The following is a 15,253-nucleotide window of genomic DNA, read 5'->3' on the forward strand; positions in this document are numbered from 1 at the left end:
CAAGAGAATGAGAACTGGTCAATGTTCTCTCATCCACAATTTGTATTTTTCAATAGGTTCCTCAACAACTATTGCAGCTTTAGAGATGTTACAAGTACTAGGAAAAAGCATTCTGCAGGAGTCATGCCTTTAAAAACATCTTCAAAGGGTGTTTTTTCCCTATTTAAGTTCAACAAGCTGCTGCACAAAGTTGAGGAGCTTCTGACTGCCCCAGTACTGCACTAGAAGATATTCACTTCTACGAATGTGCGATATCTTCTCACATCTGGGCAGGAAGGAAGCAGCACTAGATCACCTACCTATTGATAGCCACAGTTGCTGCAGCCATAATTGTCTCGTGTCAAAAGCCCAAATCGCTGCAATTTCAGGTTCTATACCCCGAAAGAGTCCTGTGGTCTTACAATCACGAAGCCTGACACTGACTGTCTCTTCCTACCTCCCCACCAAGTATTTGCTTTAAACATTACCTCAGGAGTCAGCATTAGCTACTGGACTCAGAAGGGTGGGTTTTATGCCCACAACTTCCAAAACACTTGAATGTTCCACCTAGGAACAGCTACTGGAATGTTTCAAAGAGATGTGCTTGAAAGAGTAGCCTTCTATCAACCTAGAGACTTCAGTTGAGTTTGGAAGTTTCAGACGGGATAAAAACAAATTCTTAATTCAGTATTATTGGTTGCACTATACAAATACCTGCTGTTCCCAAATACCCCCTAGGGAAAGGCAAGCAATTAACAGGCTGCTTACTATTGCTTTTAATTTACATCAGTTAATTGCCCTGGATTATTCCTGGGTTGAGAGATTTCCTCTTTTCCAATAGTGTGACTACAGCTGCAGAGACTCCTCACCGGAGTTTGTTTTTAGTAGAATCACTTAGCAAACAGACAAAAGGGAAACGGGACACGGGAATGATAGAGATCCAAGGAGTTGAAACTTTGGAGCTCTTTTCAAACCAATCCCATTGTAGTTCTCAGAACAGTGATTAAGCACAGATAACAGCTTTATTGTGCAAATTCAGGGAGGCCCTCTTGCTACAGAGAAGGGGAGGGAAAAAAAAAAAAAAAAAAAAAGAAACAAAAAAAAAAAAAAAAAAAAAAGAAAAAAGTCAGCCAAATAAGGTTGTTTGAGCTGCACCGAGCCAGGAAAGAGTCCAGGAGATGACGCAGCCAGAGGAAGCTTTTAGTCAGTTTCCTTCATACCCTGGAGCAGAGCCAGAGCCACCTCTGTGGAGGAAGAGGGGTTTCTCTGTGGAGTAGCCACTGATCAGCAGGGACGTGGCCAGGCCAGCAGCCCCAGGAGGGTGCTGTCCCCCAGCACACCCAGTGTCACAAGCAGAAGGTATTTTAATCCTTTGGTTTCAGTTCATCAGCTGTCTTTCAAGCAGCTACTAGGGATTTAGTGAGCTTTTTGAGGAGAATTTTGCTTCAGACTAGACATTATATATAAAACAACTGAAACAAGTTTCCTCCAGAGCCAGAGATGCCATTTCCTTTCAAAATAAAGGAGCCCATATTAAGACATCTTATGAACCATCCTCATGAGAAAAGGAAAAATTGTAACTAGACTTCAGGAGTGACTAATCAGACAAGGTAGAATCACCCCAAGGGAAGGGCTGCAATGCCCTGAAGATGTTAAAAAAAAAGATGCTGTTTGTTATGGCAACAGGGTATTTGCAAGAACTAGTGGTGACGAACTCCTGATAGGAAGCACCCCTGTCTTACAGCAGAAGCAGCAGACCTAAAGCTCTCCTTGGGCCCCTTTAATTGGGTGCACCTCACCAATCTGCTTCTTGCTAAGCTGTGTCGGGCAAGAAATCAAGAGGGCAAAAATTAGATAAAGAACTCAACTAGGATGTTAATCTTCTAAAACCTCTTGTATGATAAGCACTCTTAGACAAAACACTGTCACCTTGAAGTTTTGTAAACTGGATCATGACTACCAAAACAGATCAGGCTTAGAAGAACTCTTGCTAACAACAGTATAAAACCACTATAACTGATGGCTTTTGCCCAGTCAGGCTCAGGGCTTGCCATAAGAAGAGAAAGGAAGATTTCACCAGTAAGTAAAAACCAAGTGAATGTTTTTTTTATCATCAATGGTGTACTTCAAAATCCCTGTTTAATTTTAGTATAGAGAGCCTAAAAGTACCAAACAGAAGCCTTCACTCACTGTCAGACTTAATTGCTTCATCTGACATGAAGTAAAACTTTGATATTCTTGCAGAACCTAGGAACCAAGCTATTGAATACAATACAATTTATTAGGGTGTAAAAACCTTTCCTATTTTGCAAAATCTCATGGTAGGTATAAAGCTACAGATAATTAAAGCTACAAGACACAAGCTTACTGGTTTCAGTAGTTTACCTGGTCCCACTGTAAATGCAGCATGTTTTAGCTATTGTTGCTTCTGAAGTACAAAGTCATCTGAAAATCACCAACAGGGTGAATCACCAATACACTTCTGTATAGAGAAAGGTCTTTGGGAGCATTCAAACACACCTCTTTACAGCAAGTCAAATATCTGATGGCATTAGAAGAAACACATAATGGATTGAGTTTCCCTGACAAGTTAGCACACATGTCAAACTTGGATTCAGTGTCGCCAAGCTTCCCAAGTTGTCCTGAGTGAGGAAATGGAGAGATAGCACCGAATCAGTCATAAAATAAGACAGAAGGCATCTAGAATGCTTCTAGAGTTCCTCCATAGCACAACAGGATCAAGAGAGAAGTGCCCATCTATTAAGGTCTCAGTTTTCATGATTATCCCTTCCCCCTCCAAGATGTCAAGCAAATTCCACAAGAGGAAAGAAAAGAAAAAAGAACTCTCAGGCAAACAAGTAGCATTCTGCTCATAGTTGCCATCTTGTTGCAGCATTTGGTAGCAAGCAGTTACACACAAGAAACTAATTAACCAGAGAGTTCTCTCCATAGACACCTCATTCTCTCAGTTACTTTTCTTCTAACCAGAACTTTCAAGTTCCAAAGAAAGACGGGGAAAAAAAGCTTTCGAGTTCTGCAGGGAATTAGGACCATCAATTCAAACTACAGACGGGCTCCCTAAGGATCCTAATACCTATTGCTACACTTAGCTTCAAACTAAGGTATAATAAAGTTTCCTTTTCCTTTATTATTTCCTAACCCCTTCTGTATTCATTCACAAGACTAGCTTTGATTAAAACCATCTCCCCACAATGAGTGAAGCCTGTATCACCTAGAACAGAACTGCCCACGTCCTAGTGACACGATTGTTGAGTGCACACCTCACATGTGGGGAATGCTCTGTTTCATGTCCAGTGGCCTATCCATTCACAAGGCCACAGAGCAAGCACATGCACAGGCAAAACAGTCAATGAATCCTGATACAGAAGCTTCCCACCCATCAGTCAGGGAGAGATCATGGCAAATAAACAGACTGCTGACAGCTGGAGGAAAGACTGTTCAGAGCTGAACAACGGCTCATTTTTAGCACTCAACTGCTTCCAACCTCTGCAATATAAAGCATGGGGGGAATTATATGCCCTTTTTGGTGTCTGCTTTAACTGTTCACACTTCACAAACTTCCCAGAACACAAAATATTTAAACCAGAGTTGTATCACTGGATAAAACAGTGAAGGTTTCCTGTTGAGAATAAGGCAGGATCAGCAGGCTGATGCATGATGGACTTTCTACACAGCCTACAAAGCCTCCAGCAACCAACCCCCCCCCCCAATTACATGTCACAACAGCAAATCACGTGCACTAGTTCAAAGGTTACCAGAGTTAATCTTGGATTCTTATTAATAGTGCTGCACAGCCTAGTGTCACTCCTAGCAAATCTCACATAAGAAAACGGAAACCACCAGCTACATGTACTAACATTTAGCCTAGCTTGAGGAGGTGTAGAGACACAGAACTCAACAGGTTTTGCTGCTTAAGCCACGCAGCAGCATGTTTCTGTAAGCCTGGTGAGATAAATGATAAGAGCTACCAACCAAGTAGTTTTGACACAAATGCTTTTCCTGCCCAGCCAGAACTGTTCCCTAGAACATTTCCTCCATCTGTCTTCCTCACAATGGATTTATTTTTGTGATGAAGCCCACATAAACCTACCTCTAACTGCCCGGGTTTCACCCACATTTGGCCTTGACTTTTTCCTTGATTGATGAAAGTATCTTGCATCTTACTGTTTTGTTAATTAAGCAGCTATTAACAAATCTTCAGCTAGCACACTAGTAGTCATGTTTATTTCACATGAAGAACTGATTACAGTTATGCCAGCATATCCTGTTCCTGCAAACCAAAGATCAAGAAATAATGTTTCAAATATTATTTCAGTTGGGTTTGTAACTAGAGCAGATGGGGCAGGAAACCAAAGGCTGATACAGCAGCAGGCCTGCAGCTCTCTACTGCAACAGGCACAGACAACTGGAACCACTTTCTGTAGAATCTTTAGTGTGCAATACAAAGCATTACACTAAAACGCTTGCATTTCTCTATCTGCTCCAGTTTTTATAAGCTCTGAAAGCAGAAGTGCTCTGTCAAAACCAGAAGTGCTCTGTCAAAACCAGAAAGCAACAGACTGAGAAGGTGAATCCAGCCTAGGGTGTGTCTGCGGAGGCTGCAATGAGCACCTCGAAGCCAGCGTTCAGATTCAGCCTGGTGCTGGAAACCCCGCCCCGCAAGCCTCTCTTGTTCACGATTTCTTGGCCGATCCACACTAAAAAGTCACTAATCACGACTGTAAAGTCTCTGGCCAAAAGGTCTCAACTGCATTTTACACAGAAGTCCCCTAACTTGTGCTATTCCTGTTAATCTTAAAGATCTTGTTGCCTGTATTTTAGCTTTTTTAGTAAGTAAATCTTCACCAATCATCACTAATATTTGATGGGAGGCCTTTCTAAAGCTTAAAAAAATACTGTCTTAACCTTGAAGTTTGATATCCTTTAGGATGCTGATGTTTATATAATAATAACCATCATCTAGCTATCCATGCTATCAGAGATGGCATTTAAGACATCAGGAAAAATAGTTGTCAATCACAACAGGCATTCAATATCTAAAGTAAAAATAATAAACTATCAAAAGAAAAGAAAATCACGGTTGATTTCATCTCAAGTTCTACTTGCATAGGGATGAGGTTTTGTTTGTACTTTTTTTTCCTCTCTCTCCTTTATGTAAACCACAGACTCTTAGCTTAAACATTAGATTTTCTTAGGCCATTTCAGATCACTCCAGTACGGAAACATCCAGAGACTTCCAGCCTGCTCCTTCCTGTTTTATCAATGAAGGGCTGGGACCAATTCTTTTACTCCAAACAGGAGAAATTAAATGGAAAAACCCCATGCTCCTCATTAGTCACCAAACTCCTGCTGCGAGGAGAGTCAAGTACAGACTTGACTAGACTTTCTAAAGTACTAAAACCTCTTTAGCCGAGAAATACCTCGAGTCAAGCTGGGACAAGGTTTCCTGGCAACCCAAACTGACTTAACTGCAAGTTGTGAAAACCTCAACTTCTCCCCTTGGGGGAAGAGCACCAGGCGGCCATAGCAGCCACCCGCTCCCACCAGGCTGTCGGGAGCCTCGCCCCGCCGCTCCCCCGGTCCGGGCTCACCCGCGGGCGGGCGGCGCCGCCGCCGCGCTTCGCCGGACATGTTAGGGCGGAGAGGCGGCCCCGCCGCGCCGAAACCCCGCGGTCCGGGCGCGGCCCCTCGGGCGGGGGAGCCGCGGCAGAGCGGCACGGGAAGCACAAGATGGAGGGTAGGGCGGGCTGCTCCGCTCCCCGGGATTCCTTCGTGCCCCTCGCCGCTCCCTCCGCGGCGGCCGCCGCCGGCCGAGCCTGGGCGGGAGGAGCCCCCAGGCCGCGCCCGCCCGGCCCCGCGCACCCGCCCGGACCCCGCGGCGGGGTCTCCCTTCTGCCCCGCCGGCACCCACCGTTTTCGGCATCTTCCCGGCGGGCTGGGCACGGCCGTCGCTCCTCCTGCGCCGGTGGGGATCCGCACGGGCTCCGCGCTGCTTCTAACGGGACTCCGCGCCGCGCCTCTCTGCCCGGCCAGGCCCCGCCCGGCCCCGCCCGGCCGCCTCCGTGCGGGGCTGGAGCCGCGGCGCCCCCGCCCCGGGAAGGCCGAGCCGGGCAGCCCCCGCCGAGCCGCCGGGAGGGGCGCGGCCTCGGGGGCTGCGGGGGCTGCGGCACACTCCCACCGGGGCGAGAGCCGCGGGCGTCCAGCGCCCATGAACTAGTGCCTAGACACTAGTCGGTCGCAGAAGTTTGTGCGGGGATTAGTGTCGTTGGGACTTCTGGTCCTTGACTTAAGAAAATGATGCTATTTTGTCGGCGGTTGCAGTGTTCAAAGTGAGACCGCAGCACTGAGCTGTGACCAGTCCTTCTGTCCCTCGTGCAGCCAGAGCCGTGTGCACACAGGTGCAGCGCAGACCGGGCTCCTCGGCCCATGGTGTGCCCGGTCAGCCTGCTGTCCTCTGCAAGGTTTTCACAACCACCTCTTTGATTAAAAAGCACAGTTCCGGCTTGTACGGAAGAGCCAGTGCCCATAAAAGAGGCAGAGGAGTCCTGCAACTTTATTCGAATAAAGGGAGACAGTCCACTAGAGCACATACACGTGTATCCCCAGGTTTGGGGGGTTTTTTCTCATGGTTTTGGAGGGTGCAGATTCCTTTTATCCCGAACTCCCGGCCACACCTTGCCCTCTTCCTTTCCCCATAGGAAGGTATAGCCTTCCCAAAACGCCTACCGCATATTCCCCCCCATGAACCTGACAGTTTCAGAAACTCAAGCTTGTGCAGACCCACTTGACTGTTTCAGAAGCCAAACTGTCTGGCATCTGCAACAAACCTATTGCCCAAAGTTAGCAGAGACATTAAAACTCATTTCAAAGACTTTAACACCCCTATCTTCACCCATGAAATATTCTGTAAAGACATTAGAACACATCTTCCCTCTCAAGTTCCAGGTGCTTCAAAAGCCCAAGGGACTGTATCTCCCTGAAGCTTGGCAAGTCATGTCTGCTCTCCAGATCTTCTCTAAGGCCACACCCATAATCGTACAATATAAATGAGCAATCAAATCCTAGGATGAAAACAGTGGAGGACCAGTGGCAGGCCATCCACCAAAGCTTCTCCTGCTATCTCTGTTTTGCAGCCCCTGATGAAGGGAATCAAGGTTCAGCAATTTCATGGGGATTTAAAGAAGCCATCTCATCCCATCTGGGACTTTGAACACAACTTTCAGACAGCAAACTGAGTCCAATTTTCTCCCAGGAAATTAGAAGTCATTCTTTTTAAAGTTAACAGTGTCCCAAAGAAGGAAATTTAATAAATGTAGTGTCTTATTTTAAAAGACAATAGGAACATACAATTTTTTTCTCTTGACTTTGTGTCTCCTTGTCAAATCTGTTAAACATTTTTGTCTGGGAGGAGATGGTCCAGGTGCTTTGTTTGCTACAGCTGAATATGCAGGTTTGACTTAACTAGAATATCTATGCTGTGGTTACATAGGAAAAAAACATGAGTATAATTGGATTGATGTAAACTGGTGTAACTTTTCTGCACAGAAAGTCACAGCATGCCTAAGAGGATGTTTTACAAAATTTTCTTCCTTTTCTGTCTCCTTTTTACACTGAGACTTTCTTAGACTAGGTCAAACAAGACTGGTCCGTGAGAGACTTACACTTACTTCCTACAAAAACAGATACTGACAGAAGACATACAGAATAACAAAGTCACCTGGTTGTGATTTTTTTTGCCAGGTTTGGATCTAGAAATACTAGGTGTGAACTTTCTCCCTAAATTCAAGAGACTCTGTGGAGACCTTTTCTATGCTAGCAGCATATACTATGGGGAGAGCCCAATTCTGCTTCTATTGAAACTTCTATACCAACATTCCTCCATAAGACTAGGTAACTGTTTGGAGAATTCCATTTATCTTTTTTTGCAATGGTAATAAAACCTTAGATGATAAAAGTCTAGCTATTTCCTTGCCAAATTTAAGGGGCCATCATTTAACATGCAGTGTGCTAGGCATTGGCCATATCCACAGAAAGTCACTGTCAAAGAGTCCCAAACAATCTGAAGGGCCAAGACATTACATACACCTGTTTCTGACCCCAGGCAGTTCTCTTGTCCTTCTTCCCTATTACTCATACCAATAGCCAAACAAAATACCATTAATGCCACTTTGAAAGACAGGAGTATCCTGTGACAGGCACATGAGTCTCTACACTTCACCTCCTCTCCTGCTTCTTCTTTTCCCCTGCCCCTTCACTGCTGAGATGGAGAACAAGACATCTGGAATTTGAACCTCATGGACCTCCAGCCACAGTTCCATGATGAACACCTGTGGTGGAAGTGCTGCACCAAGACCTGACCTTCCCCACAGACCTCTTCTTTGCCAGCTGCTGAGGAGTAATGGTGTCATCTAGCAGCTTTTTGCTGACCCCTCCCTATCTGGCCATGTGTGAGAACAACCATATCAGTGGATTCCTTCAGAACTGCAGACAGGGGTTACACCTCCTTCTAACTTCAGGATGAAACTCCAAGGGGCAGAAGTATCAGCCAATTAAAAGTCCTCCTTGCTGGAGGCTAGAGAAAGGAGCAACATTACTCAGGGCCTCAAAAATGCTGTTACTTCCAGACTGCTCATATCCCAAATAATATTAAAGTATTTCAGAATTAGATTAGACCAGGATGACATTAAGCATTCTCCTGAGAAGAGGTCTGGTATTTCAGTGAGGATTTGTTGTCTTGGTTTTATTTTCATCAAGCCTTTTGTAGCAGCTTCTTTTAAGCAGAAAGAACACGTAAATTATTTGCTCTGACATCCAGAATTATTTAGCATGAACACTAAACAAGGGGCTGTTTCATCAGCATACAGGTTTTTTGACTAATGAGAAGTAATTTGAGCCCCCCTTTGCATGGCTTTGACGGAGGATAGAAATCAAAGGTGTTTCATACTAGAGGTGTATTTCAGAGGGCAGAAATTTAGTTTGATTCACATAAGTAAAGGAAGGCACAAAATGAAATTGTTATCACAGTGTGAGAACTGCATCTTCAACACACAGTAGCCCTGGATTCACACTACTTAAAATCAACCAGTCTGGTTGAGATCATCTTTGAGATCTTCTTTGAACAGCAGCTAAACTCCTTTCTCCGGCTCTTACTGCTTTCCTTCTGCTCAGACATTAATGCCTATAGGTCCACAATGATTTGCTGTCAGTGATGATCTTGGATCTTTTTAGTGTTTAATTGTATTTGGGGTAAAAAGCATCTTTCCTCTCAAGCAAATACCACCACTCCAATCACACCTTTATGTCTTGAGAATGGGATGATCTTTTGCAGGGACTCTCAAGCTAGAAGGATGAGAAGGGAAAAGGGGAGAGCATACCACATTCAGGAAGGCAGGAATTGAAAAGGCTGAAAATAATTCCATTCACATGCTGCTGCAGTGACAGGGCAGGAGCTGATGGAACCACTAGATTTGTGAATTCATATATCTGATCCCCTTTCCACCTCAAGAAAAGGAACTCATTACAGTATATGGCTTGTCCATTCACCAGGGCAAAAATAGCTGAAACTGCCTGGAAATCCCAGGGATTTGTGTCTGCCAGATGCTTTGTAAAGCCCTAGTTCCTCATTCCCTCCAGCATATAAATCCTCCACTGGCAGTGACAGCCCTGCAAGGGACATGGAGAAGGCTTTACTAGGAACAATGACTCACTGTATGGCCCACACCACTCATCTCTTCCTGTACGCCTGGGGATGTGCTGGAAATATGCTGGTTTTGCAATGGGAGACCAAAGAGGAGGGTTTCAGATCAGACAGAAGGTGTGCAATGAATGCAATGATCATATGAAAAAAATGTAAGAACAACCGATCTGCTAAAATTGTCTGATCTTCATTTTTTTTCTTTGTTTATACCATGTGGGAGTAAATGCTTCTGCCTTTGACATCTTATAATGCTTGCAGCAACGTGGGGAAGATAGAGAAATCTAATGGATATTCTGGGACTTTACGCCAAATATTTACAACCCAAAAAACAGATAACATCACTAGGAAGGACAAAACAATTAATGGAAATAGGTTTTGCCAGTTTGTGTGAAAGGTACTGATGTAGAAATGCTCTTAAATCTGTGCAGGACTGGAACAATGTGAGGTCTGGAGACTGATACTGGCACCTTCTCTTTAGAGCAAGGAGGTGGAGTAAATCCCATTGCTCTGCTTCACCACAAACCAGTGAAGAAAAATTATTCCTGTGGGTGATGGGAAGAATCAAGGTAGGGCTTTCAGTTTTTAAAAAAATCATCAAATCTAAAAAGTAACTCCACTGGTATTTATTCTGATAGGTTTGATGATGTGATGTGTATCCAAAAGGAAACATATATATTTCTTACATATGTTACTCATATGTATGAGTATGCAATGAGTATGCATATGCTTACTCATGTGTATTTCTCAGAAGCCATTAAGCATTTATAGTAATCATGGTGAGCTAAAAACATACTGGAAGCTAAAAGTAAAAAACCTACATTACCCACTGCATTTTATCCCCCCTGAGGCCTGTTAAGGAAACTTCCCTATCTGACCATTCAGCAGCCACTCTGGTAGTTACACTCCCACCACCAGACACTTTAATGCTGGGACCAAAGCCCCTTCTCAAGAGGCAGCTCCAGTGACCTCGTAGGGCCCCCACCTGGCTCCTTGCACACCCCACTCTCAGACAGTCAGACAAGTTCTCCCTACCAGCTTGATCCCAGGTTTCCCATAGCAGAGTCTCAGGCTTCTTGTCCTTTTAAGTAATTTTATCACGGTGCAGTAACAGAATCACAGTTTGTCCTGGTGCCTCCAGGGAGGGACTGTGAACAAAGGACTCCCTGGGCTTTTACATCCTCACAGTGTGCTGGCTATAGCCTGGGATCTTCTGAGTCATCGGCTCCTGCTGTGTCTCTGAGTGTCCCGTCTCCTGGCTGGCACCACAGGTCCCCGTGCCACGGTGCAAAGGGCCGGTGCCTGTCCATGACCTCCTGTCCCAGAGCTCAATCCTCACCCTGCACTGGAGTCTGCACACTGATCTACCGGCACTAAATGTATTCCTCAACAGGCAGTCCACAAAACCTGTGGGACATCCACCAGACCTCTCTTGACCAGCAAAGCCTCACTGCAACAAACCATGATCAAAAAAAATTAACCCTCCAAATTCTAACAAAATCTCATGCTCTGCTCTTCGTCCATCTTACTTTTTTATAGGATAATTCAAAATTTGCAGACATAAAATCTAGCGATTTTTTTATTGAATAAAATTCAGACCTCAGACCATTGAGAGTTTACAATGCAATACTAACAGGCTTTGCTGCAGAAAGGGAGGTGATTTGGAGTCTTTAGCCAAGATCTTCACAGTTTTGGTACCCCAAAGAAACAGGCTCTGTGGGAGTTTTCTCCTCTCTTTCCCTTCCCTCCTGCTCTGCCTCCTCAGATGGCTGGTGTGGAGCCAAGATGATGGTACTGGTGTGATGACCATGTAGGGCCACTGCCTTTCTGACTCAGAGATTGGGAACTTGGAGGCTGTAACAAAGGCCACCAGGCGTTTCCTTCCATGCCTGCCAGAGAATGGGAGTGGCCAGTCCACCCTCCGGGGCTGAGTACCAGGCCCCAGATGGTTCTGAAACAGGTGACCACTGCATAGGAGTCTATATGGAAGGCATCCATTTACACTGGGGTTTCCTAAAGGTATCAAAATTTAATAATCAGGGCTAATTGTATATAGAATCATTCCTGGATGGTGAAAAATGCCAAAGAAGGACCAACTTAAGTGCTACTGAACAAGAACCAGGGAGAAACCACTTCTGAGAGGGATTTTCAGGTCATATAGTTTCACTATTTAAAATTTAACCCCTCCCAAAGGCACATGGGTCACCAACACTCACAATGAGCTGCAATAGGAAGAACCTCCAGCTGCAAACAAAATCCAGTTATGATGGGAGGTAGTAGAGGCAATAGTGTCCTCTAGATTAGAAACAGAGACTAGCAGATAGCACTCCTTGGTCCTACAAACTATGTCAGTGGGTGACTGGATGGTTATGTATTCCTTTTGATTAGCTATCAAAGTTATATAATAAGCTTGGCTATCTCAGAGGGGGCTGACAAAATTGTCATCTTAAGGCTTCAAGCAATAGTGAAAACTGTATTTTATGTTACCAGTTTATAAATAAATACCTCTACATATTATATCAATTCTTAATTTAAGAGACTAGTTTCCTGGATATTTTTTGGAGCTATCAATGCAAAGAGTTTATTTTTAAAGACTTTTGTGGTGTTATAGTTCAAGTACTTCAGAGCAGTGCTAACATCAAGAGCCAGAGAGGTGGATAGCAGGACAAGAACAGCAGTTTTCTTTGTCCAGGCTCTGTGATACATAAAAAGGGAAAAACTGCACAACAGTCTGATCCAAATCCCACCAACTGCAAAGTTGTAGAACAGATGCAGATTAATATTGTCTCATTCTCCATAACTACTTTGTGCCCTCAGGCACAGTAATGGTCTAAAATATGCCCCTTTACTTGGAAATTGTCCGTGTGCTCATGTTGCATAGGTGTCGAGAACATCTGGAAAGTCAGGGTTATGTATTTGACATTTTCACTCTGCACACATAGAAGTAAACCCTGTACCAGTGCACAAATAGTTGTTAAGAGGTTTTCACACATCCTTATCATCAATACCCTCTAGGTCTCCTGGGGATTATCAGTTTCACAGCCACCAATTGTATCAGCAAGTCACATTTACACTAGCTTTTTACTTCAGAACAGGAGTTTGGTTTTGAAGTTAATTTCCTAATTTAGTGCATTTTGTTTCCCTTCATGGTGCAGTTTCATACCTGGTGAACTGAATTCCTTATGGATGTGCTCCAGCTGTACCTATCATGCTCCAGCTGTTGGCAAGCATTCAGTAAATTGGACCAGAACAGAGCAACTCCAAAATAATCTCACTGTGAAGCGCACTTAGTGGTAATGTTAAATAGTCAGCAGCAGCTCTTTTGTTTTCTATATCTGCTCTTATTACACCACACTACTTGTTAACATAGGCATGTTTACCTGTCAAAATGATCCAGACTTGCTTGTGTGTCTATAGAAACTGTTCAAACATTTTTAGCAAGACAGAATCAGGGTGACAGAAGTAAGTTAGGAAGCAAGGAGACATGCAGATTACTTGGAGGCTACTGCCACCTCTGTGGGGACAGTAGCCTCCAAGGAAGACAGTCTCAAATGAAATCAGAATAGCACCTTCAGCCCCAGGACGTGCCTGGGAGACATGGATGGGTTTAGCATCAAACTGTATTTTTGGGGCTGGCTTCAAAATTCTCCTTCTCCCCTCTACAAAATGCCCCAGGTTCACTCGTGCATTAAGCCTTCATGGATTAACATCAAATTCCTCCTGGAACAGAGGAGTGCACCTTTCCAGAAGGATAACCCTCCAGTCTGCCCCTACTCCCACTCAACTATCCCTGACCTTCTCTCTCACCTGACATTGTGATTTAAAAACCTTCTCCCCCCCACACACAGAGCAACTGCTTATAATCTAACTTTCTTCTGCCTCTCCAGGGCTGCAGGATTGACTCTATGCTCCAGGAATTCCAGCTCCTCCAGAGCAGAATCAGAGCAGGGGTGGGGTTCTCAGTCTCAACACTAATATTTAAGTCAGTTCTCCTCACTGTAATAAAATTTGGTCCAGTGAATCAATGCATTGGAAAATAGGGCTCAGAAAGTCATAAAAAGGGAAAAGAAAACTGGCCTATATTTCCAGGTAGTGGCATGTACTGTGGAAGATGATCCCAGCACTAACCATTTCAGACAAATGACTCTTTACCAGTTCTTTCCATTTAAGCCTCAGCTCCATTCATTTTTGCCTATGACTCTAGATCTATTTTTGGAAACCTTAAAAATATACAGGGAGTTGCCAGCCATTTTTATTCCAATGCAGGAACATTTCATACTGAAGGCATTAATCCTGGTTCTTGCTCAAATATCAGGGATTTTTCAAGGTGAACACCCGGCCCTGACCCATGGCAATGTCATTTAGCTAAGTACTGCATCTGTTTCTGTGCTAGAACATGAAGTGGACTCAGACCCAGAACCTCACTGTGCAGAAGGTGCCTAGAGCAGGAGTCTAATCTGGGACTGCTGATGCTATCTCTCCCACTCAGCTGACACACTCACAAGTGAAGGGAATTCCTTCCCACCCTGTTAACATCACAGGGTGTGATATGCAGTCAGGGTTACATGACTGAGAGAGATGAGCACGCCTGGGCAAGCCTAACTCTACACATACACTCTGTGCCCAGCATTTTTTTTTCCCTATGGTGAAACACAATGATGCACTACACACAGAACACATCACCCAGCCCAAACAGATGAAGGCATGAGAGAGGACATAATTTATTTTTCTTAGCTTTTTACTAAACACACACTATCTCGGATCAAAAAATGCAGAGAATTAAGGCATTTAGGGTATTTGTACAAGCAGAGAAAGTGGGTGAGAGGAATTACAGGTGGATAGATAGACCACAGATTGACAGGTAGGCACATATATAGACATTCAGATACACACTGTGTTCTTGGCTGTCCTGTGTCACAGAACTTCCTATCTTCAGCAACAGACAGAAAGAAGTAGGCACTAAGTCCCAATTATGCCTGTTCTGTTTTGGGAGAATTCTTCTGTCTTCATAAGGAACACAGACTTCTACCTTTAAAATACAACCATTACTTTTTTGCTTTGTCTTACAATTTTTTTCTCTCACTTAACTCATTTCTGTTTCTTCATTCTTAAGAAAAGAAAATCCCCTAAGTTAAAATGACAAGGATAAAAGCCCCCAATGCTGAAATCAGTTTTTAAAGTCCAAACATATTTTGGGAAGGTCTCCAAACCCAGGAGCTTTCCTCTTCCCTACCATACATATTCCCTGCATTTCCCTGATGATAGGGCCTCAGCACAATGTTTTGGTTTGAGTTTGGAGCCAATTTGCTCCATTTCAAGTTTTCAGTCATACAGGCCCCATCCTGGACTTGGCATGCAGACCCTGTCACTACCACCAAAGACGGTGGAGGACAGATTTAGAAACTGAACTCATTTTGCCATAGAGCTCCAAGGGCTTCCACTGCCTAACCTTAATATTTAATTTCCTGCAGTGTGGTTGGCACTGTCAGAAAATATGATGTTGGACAGTTAACTTTGCTTTAAAAACAGGAATACATGATAGGTGATCTCTTGAAAGTC

The 15,253-nt window shown here is 44.1% G+C and overlaps 1 protein-coding gene across 1 annotated transcript in view; it reads right to left on the reverse strand.

Annotated features, from left to right (window-relative positions):
- Window positions 1-6,039, reverse strand: part of LOC136374128 (moesin-like) — a 41,765-nt gene extending 35,726 nt beyond the window's left edge. The window contains exon 1 of the mRNA XM_066339316.1: window positions 5,912-6,039. Coding sequence (XP_066195413.1) covers window positions 5,912-5,923 — 12 coding nt within the window. The 5' untranslated portion in view covers window positions 5,924-6,039. The remainder of the gene's footprint in view (window positions 1-5,911) is intronic.
- Window positions 6,040-15,253: the final 9,214 nt, after the last annotated feature.

The sequence above is a fragment of the Sylvia atricapilla genome, chromosome Z (assembly GCF_009819655.1).
Source record: "Sylvia atricapilla isolate bSylAtr1 chromosome Z, bSylAtr1.pri, whole genome shotgun sequence".
Lineage (NCBI taxonomy): Eukaryota > Metazoa > Chordata > Aves > Passeriformes > Sylviidae > Sylvia > Sylvia atricapilla.